Here is a 14,901-nt window from a genome sequence, read left to right as displayed (position 1 = left end):
CTCACCTCTCCCTCAGTGTGTGTGTGTGTGTGTGTGTGTGTGGGTGTGTGTGTGTGTGACCGATAACGCATCACTTCACTACTCTGTGGAAAAAAATGAGCTGACTGCCCCTGTACACACCCCTTTTATTTTGAAATGCGGTGCAGTGGGAAACATGAGCTCTCTGCAGAAGGTAAGACTCCTCTTCCTTCTCCTCATCCTCCTGCTGCAGCTCATTTCACAGGCTGTGATTTCTAATTTCCTTCATGGATCATAATCACAATGATTGTTTGGGTTTTTTTCTTCTCCTTTTTTTTCCCCCCACAATAGACCACTGGAAATTGCTTTTCTTTCACCATCTGTTTCTAATCATATATTCATGCACCTTAATGTTCATTGTCTCTTTCTGTTTGTTGAATATTTTTAAGCCTTCAAACTCGATAAAAGTAAAGAGCAGTGTTCCATATTTATAATCAACAGGCTGTCGTCCTTCTCCGCTTCATTTGCATTCATGTTCTGAATGTCTCCATCTCAACAGGTAGCTTGACGTGTTAATCCAGAAAAATCTAAACAGGCTGTTTCATAGATGTGAAGAAGAAGATTCGCTGGTGATACCGTAGTTTCGGATGTGTGTTGTTTTTTTAAGGCGTATAGGAAAATAAAATGTCGTCCTGTAGCAATATATCTGCCATTTGGGAACAAACACCACAACCTCTTCCACATGGATGGAACAAGACACGACTTCCTGTCCTCCCGTCTGAAGGGCAGCGTGTTCTTCAGGGTTGATAACACATAATGATTAATGCCGTCAAAGCCCTTTGAATTACGAACCTCGGGCACAACGGCCAGCTCCTTCCGAGAGAGTGTGCAGCAGCATTTTCTTTCTTTTCTTTTTTTTTAATGGACTCCCACTTCATCACGGCATAGTGCAGTGCTCCGGAGGACCTGCCACAAACTGTTATATTACAGTGTTTGGTAGAAACACATGATGGATGAACTCCTCCGCCAGTGGCCTGAACTGAGCGGCGGCGTGCACGCAGTGCGAAATGTTGTGGAGATTAATGTGTGCACTTGAAGAAGGCGAAGGGTCAGATCTTTGTGACCTGAAGTGATGTCAACTTGATCCGGTCGATACCTGAAATCCAGAAAAATCGACCTTGGCGGGTGTTTTGAGTATTTTTTGAGTATTTTCAGCAAATGTTTCATTGTGCCACTGGTTTAGCTTCAACAATGTGAGGACTTGCTGCTTTTCCGTATGTTTTGACATCATTTTTTGGAATTTAATCTGGTTTTTGATAGGCTTACATCATTTGTTTTCAGAGAAGAGGAACACAAGGCACATTTTTTTATATTCTGGGGTTAGACAGACGTAAAATAAATTTAAAAAATCCTTCCTCCCGCTCACTTATTCTGCTGAGCGCACATTCATAAGTCATATATTTCTCTTCTGGAGCCTTTGTTGCCTTCCAGTGTCTCAAAAATAACCCGACAGACGGGTTATTAAATACCCACCATAATAATAATAACAGAAAATGGACCCCGGGATATGCTTGGTATTTGAAACCGGCATAACTCTTGAAGGGGTTTGAGGGGATTTATGTCCCATACCGAATACTTAAAAATGTCTAATACCAGTGTTAGAACTAAAATATGTCTCCATGGGCTCTGGTGAGATGTCTTTTCCTCCCCATTAATCAAATGATGAATCAATACATTTCACAAGTCAGTGGTAGATAAAGAGAGAATAAAAACACCGCTCCACCTCGAGCCTGTTGACGAGACGCTCCAGCTCGTATCTCTCTCTTCTTCTTCTGCCACCTCGATAATGAATGTGTCACAGAAGATGATGAACGTACATGGGAATCTGTTTGATCCAACGCCAGAGACGCGTCCATATATATTGCAGAGCGATAGCAAGCACATGCCTGAGGAGGAACAGGAACGCGCCGCACGGACGGGAAGAAATAAAAACAACCTCACACCAAGGAGGTTGTGTTTTCATGGCAGGATTTCTCCAATACCACCGAACCGATTTTAGTGAAGCGGTGGGTCACGACCCGAGGAAGATCCTGCTATGTTTTGGAGCAGATCCAGGAACTTCCATTTTCACTTCCCTTCAAAATTGCGAGACAGGGCATCAGCCTTGGCGGATGGATTTGCCCTCCGAGCGCCCTCCTGGTGTTAATATTGTGAATGTTAAACCCTTGTAGTGGTAATAATAATGCAATGCTATGTCTCTGAACTGCTCGTTCTAATTGAATATCCCCAATGGTCAGGCTACATTAGGCCGTTTAATACGCTTCTAATGGCTTCAGACTAAAAAAACGGGGACGAGAGTTTCCGCGAGATTCCGCTAATGCAATAAGCGCGGCGGTGCACCTTTGGTTCTCGGATGCATATGGGGGTGTAATGATGTTTACTGAAAGCTTTTAATCAAATGTCCTCAGAGAATGAGGGATGTACGTTGACTCACCGCTGGGTCGGCTGAAAGAAAAAATGCCCTGGTGGCTGCATAATGCATAGAGGTTATATTTCTTTTAGTTTTTAAAATAGTTAAATCCATCACAAGTTGACATGTTCAACTTGTTTTGTCTGACCAATACCCCCAAACCATATTGGCTGTACAGAAAGATGGACGACTTGACAACGTCCCCAAAAGTGAGGCCAAAACATTGTGATCGCCCCCTGGTGGGCACATGGGACAAACTCAAAAGTAAAAGTACACGTCAAATACACTTTTTACCCAAAGATGGTTTCCGCCATTTTACGCAGTTCTTATCACACGTTATTGTTTTCCATTAAGTTTGATGACGAATGCTCCTGACACCCTTACAGGAAACAGATCTATGTATCGGTGCGATTTCTCTCTTAATTCTTCATACAATTTTCAAACTCTTACTCTATATTTGCAGGTCCCATGACTCACACCAACTCGTGCTGTAGGCTGTAGAGATTTCGTTTCGGGCCTCGCGGCGGCACGTGCACAGCGCACGACGAGCCCTGACCGCGCCCGCCGAAGGCTCTCGCCCGGCGTCATCTCGCCCGACGGCGCCGACCGCCTCGGATCTCCGACACCGAGCGTGGCACTGAGCGCGTCTGTCGGCAGCCCAACTGAGCCTCTGCCGCGGTGACGTAGTGCCGCCCTCCTCCGGGGGCCCGGCTCCCGGCCTGCCATGCAGCGGCTGAGTCAGGGCCCAGTTTGCAGACGCGAGGCCTTCAGAGGGACAGGTCATCATCACGGGCTCCCGCTGAAGAACTGCTCTTTTCAAAGTGCTTGATGTTTTGTTTATCGCTGCACTTCCTGCGTGGCTGGCTGTCAGCTTGTTTTGTTTTTTTCAGAACGCCACGGATGATTTTCTTTTTTTGCCCTGAAGGATCATCAGTGCCTCTGCTACGTCCTTGTCTCTACCAACTTTGTTTTTGATGAGAACAAGTTCCAATCTTTTCCAGAGCGATGCTCACTTCCCCCCAAGGCAACCTGACGTGTTTTCCCCCCTTTAAATTGATCTGTCTGGTTCGGTAAAGCTTAAGTAACAATTATTATTAATGACGGGTTGTTATGTGGTCGGCAGTTGTTTTTCGTGCAGATGCAAAAAAAAGACGAGCAGGGGAAAAGGCTGTTTTCCGATGAAAAGGAAATTGTGATCGCGACTTAATTCGCTCGCGCAAAAACCCATCTTTTTCTACCACAGATGAAATGAAGGGAGAATAAGTTCTATCCTTGAATCATACCCGGGGGCCCGTTAATGTTTTATTCCCCTTGGGGTGTGTGTGCGTGTGTCTGGTAACCGCCGCCGAGGTGGTCATGTTTTTCACCCCTGCCCGTTTGTCGCTCCATGGATCTTGATCGGGCACGTTGAGCGCTCTGATATCTGTGAGTGTATGTGCAACTTGGTGCAGGTCCAATCCAACAATCCCCAGATTTAAATGTGGCTTCATAAAGGGACTGTTGGGCCTTGGCGGAGGTTTCTAGTTTTATTTGTGACATTTTGATTTGTTCCTACGTTTGTACCAAGGAAACAAAAGGCACTTTAGAGGTTTACGAGCCTGTTTTGTGTATTTGTAAAAACCTTGGATTATGAACGTGTTTTATACTTTTTCCCTCTACTCTTGTTTTGACAGGTGTCCCGCACTAACGCTTTTCAGCAACGGCGAACACGGAATCCCAGCATGAAATCCCTAATCCATCAGTGCCACTGAAAACATGACCATTTTGCCATCTCTGCTCAGCTGCTTCTGGACTAAATATGACAAACTGTGGCAGCGTTTCCTCGGGAATATGACATTCTGCCAGGGAGCCCCTTGCCCAGGCAACGTGATCAGTTGAGCGCTGGCAAGAAAAACCACCTCATCTACCAATGAACTGGAGGAGCATTGATCTCCTGCTCTGGGAGCAGCGGGAAACGGCCGAGAGTTCCGCTGGTCGGGGGAAGCGATGAGACATGAGTGTTGTCAGCCTGCCGGACCCTTAACAAACCCAGAACACACCCAACAGATTTCCAATGGTTCCTGCTGAGAACGCGAGTGTTCTCTCCGCCGCGGAGCGCTGTCCCAACTGCAGCTCCCCCGCCGGCCCCGAGGTGGATGTGACCAAGGTGGTGGTGCTGGGCGTGGTGCTGGTGGTGTTCGCCGTGTTCGGGGTGCTCGGCAACATCCTGGTCATCCTGTCCGTGCTGTTCCACCACCACTGGCGCTCGGTGACGCACTACTTCATCGCCAACCTGGCGGCGGCCGACCTGCTGCTCAGCTCCGCCGTCCTGCCCTTCTCCGCCACCTCGGAGGCCCTGGGCCGATGGGTGTTCGGCCGGACCTTCTGCGGCGTCTGGGCCGCCCTGGACGTGCTCTGCTGCACCGCCTCCATCCTGAGCCTGTGCGTGATCTCCATCGACCGCTACCTGGCCGTCAGCTACCCGCTCCGCTACCCTGCCATAGCTACGGGGCGGCGGGGCCTGACTGCGGTGGCCGCCCTCTGGGGACTCTCCGCAGCCATATCCGTGGGCCCGCTGTTCGGCTGGAAGGAGCCCGACCCGGAGGACGAGACGGTGTGCCGAATTACGGAGGAGCCCGGCTACGCCCTGTTCTCGGCATTGGGGTCTTTCTACGTACCTCTGGTCATCATCCTGGCCATGTACTGCCGCGTGTACACCGTGGTGAAGAGAGAGACGAACACCATCAGGAAGGGCAGCGAGGGAGAAGGGGTCGAGACGGAGGGGGTGGTGCTGAGGATACACAGAGGGCACGCCGCTCAGACGGGGAAACAGGAGGACGACGAGGGGCTCAAGAGGCATAAGCGCTCCACCTTCCCCCTGCCGAGGCTGCTGAAGTTCACGAGGGAAGAGAAGGCGGCCAAGACGCTCGGCATCGTGGTCGGGTGCTTCATTCTGTGCTGGCTTCCCTTTTTCCTGGTTTTACCCATCGGTAAAGTACCAACCCGACCTCCTCCGCTCCGACCCTGACTCAGCCTCGGCTTGCACCTCTCATGTTTTCTGTTTTACATTCAAGCCTCGAGCAAAGTGTCTGTGTTTCTGAAAGATAATTCCCTCGCAATCTTTCTAAAGCCTTGAAAGTTTGTCAAACAACAATTGATGCTGTTTTAAATCGATCCCCACAGATATGGATTTTTCCAATGCCGATACCGTTGTTCGGGAGTTTCCGATACCGATATGTTTCCTGACATGAATACCAGGATGTTTTTCATCAAACCTCTATGACAAAGAGATGTTATGAGGCGTGACATTTTACAGTTGAACCATAAACCTTATCATAAATTACTGTGAATAAATAATGCAACCAAATATATAAAATTTTGAATTAATAAAAAGAAAACATTTTATGAAAAATTTAAATGTTTGGTTTAACTGTTGCTTTCCACCATTTTATGTTGTCTTACACAAATAAAAAGAAAACTACAAATGCATTTTTGTGTATGAAAATATAAAATTATGGAAAATAACTGAAGATCAACCAGTTGATTTAACCTTGTTGCAGTACGGTGAAACACTGCAGACTTGGTGAATACAGTATACATGTTCATAATAACAAATTATTAAATTTCCTGATCGGACATATTGAGCAAGGAGACAGCGGAGTGGATTGTTTGATTGTAAAACAATGTGGGTTCGTGAAGGATTTATCTTTAAGATAACGCTTTAAAATGATTCGGTGGCTGTTGAAATTTCTGAAGAAATACCAGAATCTCTATATATACAATGAGGATTTAAATGATTAAAGAAATTAATTAATGTCATGGCGAGAGCTTTAATCATTACCGTAATCCATATTTTAAAGAGGCCGACTTTGCTCTGAAAAAAAAGAAATTTTAATTAACTTTAATTAAATATTTATCAAATGCAAAACTGAATAAAGATGATGGCTGATTAAGGTTGATTCTGCTGTCGCAGTAAAAAATGTCACTGTAGATATGAACAACATCAGGAGCTCCGCAGAAAAGCAAACGGGCAAAACTTCACCTTTCAATAAATTATACCAACATTGAAGAGTGATGAGAGGGATGTTATCGCAGATGTAAGCGAGAACAGCGGGCCGATCTGAAATCTTAATTGCTTCTGAGGCGAACTCTCGCGGCGTTGACCGAGATAAGTGGCCGGTGTGTAATCAAGGGTAATAGTCTGTCAGCGGCGACCTCCCAGGTCACAGATGGTGAGATTACTGCTGAGACGTGGATTCGGTTACAAATTCTTAATCCCGCCGAAGGAACGGGGGGGCTATATACAGTATATCACACAAGACGGAGGAGGAAGCGGCCGTATCAGAAGCCCCCGATGTGTAATCCGAATCCACACAAAAGGTCTGTGGTAACACACGGATTAACGGGGCTTTTGATGCAGGGATTAACACGACGCAATAAGCAAATCTAAATGAATGGACTGTGGTTTGACAAAACGATACAAGCTCAATGTAAACGAAGAGATCGCAACGTGATTGGTTGTACAGTAGATTCGTATACTTCCGTTTCCTTTGGCAGTGGCGGATATTAAGATGTGGCGGAAAAGCCTAAGAGGTAGCTACGTTGACGTGATAAAGATTTAGTGATGATTTGTTTTGGAAAGCAGTATATTCTTCATTTTGATAGGCATAGACAACCAACCCTGACCCGACTGATGCTGACATCAGCGTTAAAATCATATAAAATGCACGGCATGTTACGGCGATTGTCCTCCATCTGTAGAATTCAAGGAGAAACGTGACAATACGCATTAGCAAGCGGCGAACCAATGAACGACCTCATTCTTATCGCGGCGTCGGCCTCAGTCGTGCCTCTGTATGTCACACAGTCGTAATCAGCTGATGCAGCTTGCTCTGTTGTCAGGGAGCGGGATTTGTTGACGTGGTAATGGATTAACAGAAGTTATGATTTCATCCGACATCATTATAGCTTTTAAAGAGATCCAGCAAATGGACGTTGAGTAGGGAATTTCATGCCAAATGCTATGGCAGCCCATTTAGCAGTTGTCAGGTTACTTCACTCAGAACAGTCGGGGGACAGGGGTCATCAGGGTTCAGGTGCGTCTAGGCGCCATGAATGTTTTCAAAATTCTGTACCAGTCCATCCAGTGGATACCGAGAATATTCCGCTCACTAAATGGAAACCTTGACCTCCTGGTGGCGTGACAGGAAAGGTCAGGGGGATCACCAAAGTAGATATGATTCAACCCACTGGGGAACCATTGATACTTGTACCAAAATATCACGGCGTTATTGAGAAAGTAGATGTAAGAGCAACACTACTGTCACTAACAAAAGCCCGAATCATTTGCACAATGCGGCCTGATGATGTCTCACACGGAATGCTCTGCATCAGGCGCCAGGCAGGACCTTCCACCTCCTCCTCCTCCTCCTCCTCCTCCTCCCCCTACTGGGCCTCGACTCTGCCCCCTCTCGCGCCGCTCTGCGGGGGACATGAAGGAATTCAATTACCAGCCACCAAATAAAACACCACACCGGTGCAGAATGGGGCTTCCACTGTGAGATGAAATTGACTGAGCCGGCAGCATCGCGCCCTCCTACGAAAGCCGTTATAGATAAGAAGCATGAGGCCTTAATGGGCTGTAATGCTCCGAGGCGTCCTCCGTCACCCCCGTAGCCTCCCAAGGCGGCCGGTCGTCGGGGGCGCAATTATGCATTTCGATGGAGACGGGCCTTCACGGCTCATGGCGCCGTGCTCTTTCAACCTCCCAGGCAATGAGTGTCTGAGATTCCCAGCCTGAGGGTTTGAATAACCTCTGAATATTTCTTTTCTTCTCCTCGAAATGTATTTTTTTCCCTCAGCTCCTTCAGATGAAAAGGCTTGATTTGTGCCGAGGCACGGAGCGACTTGCGCCACCTTTAACTGCATCTGCTGGCGTCTCACACACACACACACACACACACACACACACTAAACGAGGTGGCCGCGGCTCATCAGCAGGACCATGCAATATATATAACGCTGCTACGAAGGCATATGTAAATCAGACCTGTGTCTGAAACATAACAGCCTTTATTCCCTCCACTTAGGCGGCAGGTGGTTTTGATCTAGTGCTATGTGCTTGCATAATATCGTAGTATAAACCCGCACAGTATCTGAAAACACGATTTGATGTAGATTATTTTGTGCGAAATTATTAAGGTTGTCAAAAAGGATATTTCTAGGTTTTCGCAGCTTTGTGACAGCAGTCATTAACTCCTGGAATCCTGAACCATGAGACTTGTTTCGAATTGATTTTCTGCCATTGATTCATTTTCAAAACACTTTTTACAGGAACCTTATTCTTTTGTGTTTCGGTATCGACTTGGAGCCTTTATCTAGTGGAACGGTTTTGCAAATATTAAACCTTCCAGTTCATCCTAAAGGTGTTGGATGGGGTTGAGGTCAGTGCCAGTCAAGTACCTCCGTACCAAACTGGGATAAAACATTTCTTCAAGGATCTGGCTTTGTGCATGGGAGCACTGTCGCAATAAAAAAAGAGAAAAGAGGCTTTCCCCAAACTGTTGGAAGCACACTGTCGTCTAGAATATCTAAAGAGCTCCCCTCCATTTTGGAACTAATAAGCCCAAACCAGGAAATACAAGACACAGACCAAAAGTACATACAAGTATTCAGACAGGGAAGTCTATATAGTTTGGGGCATTTTGTACATTTCATCTAAAGACATTCTCCATTAAACATGTTTTATTACTGCTAATTTATTGGAGTGCTGTACATCTAGTGGGACATAAAGTATTAGTGCTGTATTAGTGTCTCTCTTGATTCCTGTTTTGATTTGTGTTATGTCCATGTGTGTGTTCCCCCCAGGGTCCATCTTCCCCGCCTGTAAGCCCTCAGAAGCCATCTTTAAAATAACCTTCTGGCTGGGTTACCTCAACAGCTGCATTAACCCTGTTATCTACCCCTGCTTCAGCCAGGAGTTCAAGAAGGCCTTCGTCAACGTGCTGCGCGGCCGCTGCCTGAGAAGCGCCAAGCCCCCGGGACACCCCGCCGTCACCCAGGCCTCCAGCTCAGGCCTCGCGACCAAAGCCTCCGATCCCTCGGCCCGAAGCGGCGGCGCCACCGCTTCCGCTCGGTGCTGCTGCTGCTGCTGCTGCCGCCGCCGCTGCGGGGCCCCGCCAACCGCCTCGCCGCCCGCCGCCGGCGGTCCGGCTCAGAGCGCGCAAATCCAGAGGAGGAGTCTGCTGAAGGCGTGGTGGTTCTCCGCGAGCCGGACGCCAGTCCCACGGAGCGCCTCCTCCCCGTCCTCCTCCTCCTCCTCCTCCCGCCGATCGACGAAGGTCTTGTGTCTTTCCCTCGGGACCAAAGGAGAAGCCGTGTGACTGTCACGCGGAGGAGCTGCCGAGCCATCTGCTGCTTTAGTTCCTCGCGTCGGGAGCGCGGGGCCGGGCCAAAAGAGAGATGTTCCCACGGAGAAAGCAGACGGCAGCTCTGTTGAACTTCGAGCGGCGTGCCAGCTTAAACGCCCGGCGTGACAGACACTACATGACTTTGGAAGGTGACTGAATAATATTTGTTTTAATACGGTCAACAGCCGCGACTAAGCTGCTCACAACGGGGCCCCTAAGAGTCGAAATGATCAGGACGAACTAATCAAGTAGACGACTGTGAAGTACGAACGCGCTCAAGAGACTTGTTGATGACGTCAACCAATTTCTTGGCAAGGTCAGTGGAGATACAACCATCTGTGTTTGGCGAGGACCAAAAGAGGTGAATCAATCTTACTGAAATGACATTGTGAAAGAACCCCAGAGACATTTTCTTTCTTTGGATATTGGCGGATTGGTTTTGCAGCTCGGCTAAAATCCCCGTAGGGCGAGATGCTCGCGCGTGAGACTAATGCATCATCGTTCGCCGACTGTGAAAGTGGCGCCCGAGTGTTTGTCTTTACAGTGTCCCCGGAGAGCGATGACTCTGCGGCGTAGTACAGTTCAGCTTGTAGTTGTTCACCGCTTGTGACGTGGCGTCAACCGCGAAAAGGTGTTGCTGTGTTCGCACGGAGCACGAGGTGTCCAACTTCCTCGCTCACTTTCTTGCCGAGCCCTTCTCCTCCTTCGCCCGCTCACGTTACAAATTGCAACTCGTGTCAAAAAAGCTCAGCCACAACAGTTTCGTCCTGCATTTCTGCTACGACGCCGATACGACGTCCGACGAGTGCTGATTGACAACACGTCGCATGAATAGTTCACCTCGAGTTGAAGCAACCAATTTCGTGTCGTGGCGCTATTTGTGTCTTTGCATGTGATCCCATGGCTGGAAAAATTCGCGTTGGGTGTGATCGCACCGCTATTGTCTGCGATGGACCGTCTGCGTCGGCAGCTCGGTCCGGAACAAAATGTCGTCATTGTCTGGTTGGTTGAAACTGATGCATGGACAATTCAATCAGCAACTTTCCGATGTCTCTCGTTTTTCTGTATCATGCGTCTGTACTGTATTCTGTCTTTTACGGCTGCGTTTGCTGATTGTTGGCCACTAGGGGGCAGGATGACTCCAAGGTTTGGAATTCAGCTCACGAAATCACAGCGCGACCGGTATATAAATAGGTGACATTACGTAAAAGGAATATTAATTTCCAAGAAACTAAAAGACGGCGAAGGAAGCTATAAAAATATATGACTTGCAACCTTTGAAAAAGGGCGAACGATTATCATAGCATATGCCCGACAGAGAGTTAGCGTTGACCCTCACGAATAACGGCCGGGAGAGACGATGAATCAAAATCTCTCCGACAAGCCAATCATAAAAGATTTACAGAGGGTTTTAATGCAGGTTGTATTATATTGTATTGTGTGATGTCACATCCTATGGATGTCTATGTTGTGTCAAGCCACTCTTGTCTTTATTGAAATTAGCAAAACAATGCTTGTTGCACATAATCTATCCAAAAAAATACATTGAAATAATGTGATTCATTAAAAAACATGTCATGAACCCTGATTAATAACATTAAAAATGACGATTCACGCGTCCTTCCAAAAAAGTTGTCACACACACGTTCCTTCTCCTTCGCTCTTAATCCTCCGCTCCCCCTCCGTCACGAACAGAGTTGTTTTTCCTTTGCCGGGTTTTGGATTGAAGACTTTATTGTTCTAGCCTGCAGACAACAGACCTGTGATGAATACCTGAGAACGCTTATCAGGGGAACGCAGGATGTCCATGGCTTTTTCTCCGGAGACAAAAGGATTTTTCCAGTCACCCAAGGTTTTAAGGGGCACAATGAGAAGTTGGAATTTGCACTTTTCAAAAAGTGCCACTTTGCACAGCGACTGCTACGAGGACGACGTCTCCGTTTGAACCCCTGTAAGCTCCCGCGGTTCACGACTGCGTGGCGACTACACTTCTTGTCTCGGGGTAACGGATGAACATGCAGCATTCATATTTGGAGATTACGCGCAGCCAAGGTCTCAATGTCATGCTGCATTAGGCAACAGCAAGAAGGAGATGCTTCATTAAGGGGGCCTGACTGAATGCAAATATATATATATATATGAATATAATAGAGAATAATAATAATAATAAAGAAAAGGAAAATCTTTAAAGCTAATAAATCACAACACAATGTCAGCCGAGTCAAGGCAGAGTCAACAGAGCACTGCTTGATTTCCGTGTGTGTGTGTGTGTGTGTGTGTGTGTGTACACCTGTATTTGTTGTTTGACGCGCTGCCTGTCATTTTTGCCACCCAACAAAGCAGCACCGGCATTCCAACATTGTCGCAGCAGCTGTCACATTAGCGCAGACGCTGTCGTGATGAATGGATCCAGGCTCCCCGTTCCCGGGGGGAAAAACAACAAGCGTGTACTGTTTGACCTAATCAGTTGACTTCCAGCAAAGTGACGTTCCGTTGCACGTGGCAGTCGTGACTAATAAGGATGTCGAGCAGCGAGTTAAGCGGACGACAAGCCAACTGCATCGGGAAGTCGGAGGGAGAGAGGCCTCATTATTTGCAATGGGGGGGAAAAAATTATCCTCCGGTTCCTCACAGTTTGTTTACCAAATGCTTTTCCCGTGTATAACGTCACAATGCTGCAGAATGTCTTGTTCTGACGTTGGAGCAAATCTGTTCAAACGGAGCAACCCACTTTGCGAACTGCAGCTCCTGGCGTCAGAGGATTACTGGACAACATTGTTGTACGGTTCCACTGCTCATTAGCATATTTGAATCTACCAACTTGTACAGCAGCTCGATAGCGATAACTGAAATATGGCAAAACATGTACGACAATGACTCCTGAAATGCAACAAAAAAAAAGTCGTTCCATCTGACAGGCGTGGGACAAATACATATTTACAGAACGTACTTTGTAACCTATGTGCTTTTACTTAAGCTGGGTTATTCTGAAGGCAGGATCTGAGTACTTATACATACTTTTACTCTAGTATAGGATCTGAGCACATCCTCCACCCACCACTGATACTTGTAATAATCGTTATTATCATTTTAAACACGTCCACGATCTGCCCATGACCTTCACCCAGTAACATTAGCTCTCATACCTTTCCTCATAAATGTCTTCTGCGTAGAATTTCTCATCTAGTTCATGGGAGATGTATGATTGGCCAGGGGGTCCTCGCGGGGGACATGGATCTGCTCTCAGTCTGTGAGGATCAGATGAAATGGAGGATTTTCATTTGCACAGTTTTGAATGTCAGCGTGAACGATTGACAGAATATATGGAAGCCATTACTCTGATGGTCAGATGAAAAATAGCTTTGATTTGCAGACTTGCCAACCCAGTCATGGAGCTCCTGACGTGACTCGAAGCAGCCACTAGGGGGCAATGTGTTTCACACAAGAAGGACCGTCATCTCCATATAGCATAGCACACACGGAGGTGAGTCAATATCATCATATTGTGACTGTACATTTAACCATGTCACGTAAGAGCAATAAAGATGATCCATCCTAATGAAAATCCAGGTCCATCTTGAGTTTTGCCTTTAACATGTTCCTTTAAAAAATGCCTGCGTGGATTAAACCTGAAGAGAAAATCCACATTGAATGAGGAAGAAAAAAAAATAATGATGCTTTTCAGTTAAATCTCAAAAGGCTTATTCATCCTGTATATATATATTTATTTATTTTGTGTGTCAACTCTTCTCAAAATTTTAGTTTCATGTGTCTCTGAGGATGGCACATGAAAGAGCCTCTGAAGTCAAAGAACTCATTGCAATGCAGGAAAAAAAAAAGATCAATTTGGTGGATTTTCACTTAAATGCTCTCTGGGAAAAGCCTCAGCAAGTTGATTGTGGCTTAATGCGTATTATTGCACATTTTGAATCCCGGCTAATTTTGCACCAATCAAAAAGGGCCACAGACGATCTCCACGACAGAAATCTGTTCTTCAGTGGTCGACCAATTGCAGTCATGATTCAGAAGTAGCAACCACACAAGTCAAGATGGTTACAGATATGGAATATTCATCATCTTACGTGTGGTGGATAAGTTCATATCTGCAGTGAGAACCTGAGGGGAATCTCAATATTGTATAAAAAAATAAATAAAGATCATTTATCGCCAGGCAGATTTTCTCAGTGTTTCACTCATGACACAAGACAGTGACACAGGAAGGGGTGAACAAAAAAGGAAGGCAGCACTGCCACCTAGTGTCAAAACATATAATGCAACTTTGTGGATTTAATGACGTTGCAAAGACATTACCACCCTGTCCTTTAAGGTAGATGAAGAAAGTGTTCTGATTTCTGTTTTCTGTTTTGCATGGCGGCCAGAAAGGGACTACCCCAGGGGTAGAGGGGGGTACATGGTAAGACCTCTTTTCACACAGGCCTAACAGACAAGAAAGGCAAACACATCCACACCTGCGTGCCACTCAGCCTTTCACCCAACTTGCATGTTTCAGGCCGTGGAGGGCGACGCAACTCAAACACGAGGCGCACAGACAGGTCTCAGTCTGCGGGCAGGACCTTCTCACCCGTCCCGGACCAGGCAGATAATACAAATAATAATAATAATAATAATATTAATATTAATAATAAACCAATGTGTTTTGAAATGCTGAATAATTAATAATAACCAGGAACACATTGGGTCCATTAACCAGAAGCCACTTTCAAACGTGTTCAGATGCCGGCCCACGAAAGCCCACAAGCCAGTGGGAGCAGAACTGTTTGTGAGGTTTAACAGTCCAGAACACGCCGCTTTAGCCGCCGCAGAGGTAAAAGCAGCGCTCCTGTTTCCATGGCCCTCGCGGCCCCTCGGCGAGCTGACCCGAGCAGGTGATGATCTTTGACGGTCGCCGGTGAGTGGGCAGAAAGTGCAGAAAGCCACTGATGTGGTTCGTGATACTAACAGGTATAACATGTACAGTGTGTGTACTACAACACCCCTAAATGATGTTGCAATACCTGCGAGAAGGAAGTGGTCCAAACCAGGTATCTGAGGCCCTGCTGTCTCGCATGTGCTCTACATTTCTAT

General features: G+C 46.7%; 1 protein-coding gene across 3 annotated transcripts; it reads left to right on the top strand.

Moving 5' to 3' along the window:
- adra1ab (adrenoceptor alpha 1Ab) lies at positions 1–13,448 on the top strand. Of its 3 annotated transcripts, XM_035609210.2 has the most exons (4): positions 1–172; positions 4,102–5,397; positions 9,275–9,292; positions 9,381–9,564. In XM_035609210.2, exons 2-4 carry the CDS (start codon positions 4,482–4,484, stop codon positions 9,428–9,430), a joined length of 984 nt encoding a protein of 327 aa, XP_035465103.1. In that variant the 5' UTR covers positions 1–172; positions 4,102–4,481; the 3' UTR covers positions 9,431–9,564. The 3 variants fall into 3 exon arrangements, with proteins under 3 accessions (XP_035465103.1, XP_035465102.2, XP_035465104.1); XM_035609209.2 differs by having other exon boundaries at positions 9,275–13,448; XM_035609211.2 differs by lacking the exon at positions 9,275–9,292.
- The last annotated feature ends 1,453 nt before the right edge of the window (positions 13,449–14,901 follow it).

Source organism: Scophthalmus maximus, chromosome 20 (assembly GCF_022379125.1).
Source record: "Scophthalmus maximus strain ysfricsl-2021 chromosome 20, ASM2237912v1, whole genome shotgun sequence".
In the NCBI taxonomy this organism is placed as follows: Eukaryota; Metazoa; Chordata; class Actinopteri; order Pleuronectiformes; family Scophthalmidae; genus Scophthalmus; species Scophthalmus maximus.
Note: the sequence above shows the minus strand (reverse complement) of the source record. Positions and strands in the feature narration are given on the sequence as shown.

Excerpts from the sequence above, each read along its gene's own strand:
- adra1ab (XM_035609209.2), top strand. The coding sequence starts at position 4,482 with ATGGTTCCTGCTGAGAACGCGAGTGTTCTCTCCGCCGCGGAGCGCTGT. Across the intron at positions 5,398-9,274 it reads TTTCCTGGTTTTACCCATCG|GGTCCATCTTCCCCGCCTGT; the intron begins GTAAAGTACCAA and ends TGTTCCCCCCAG.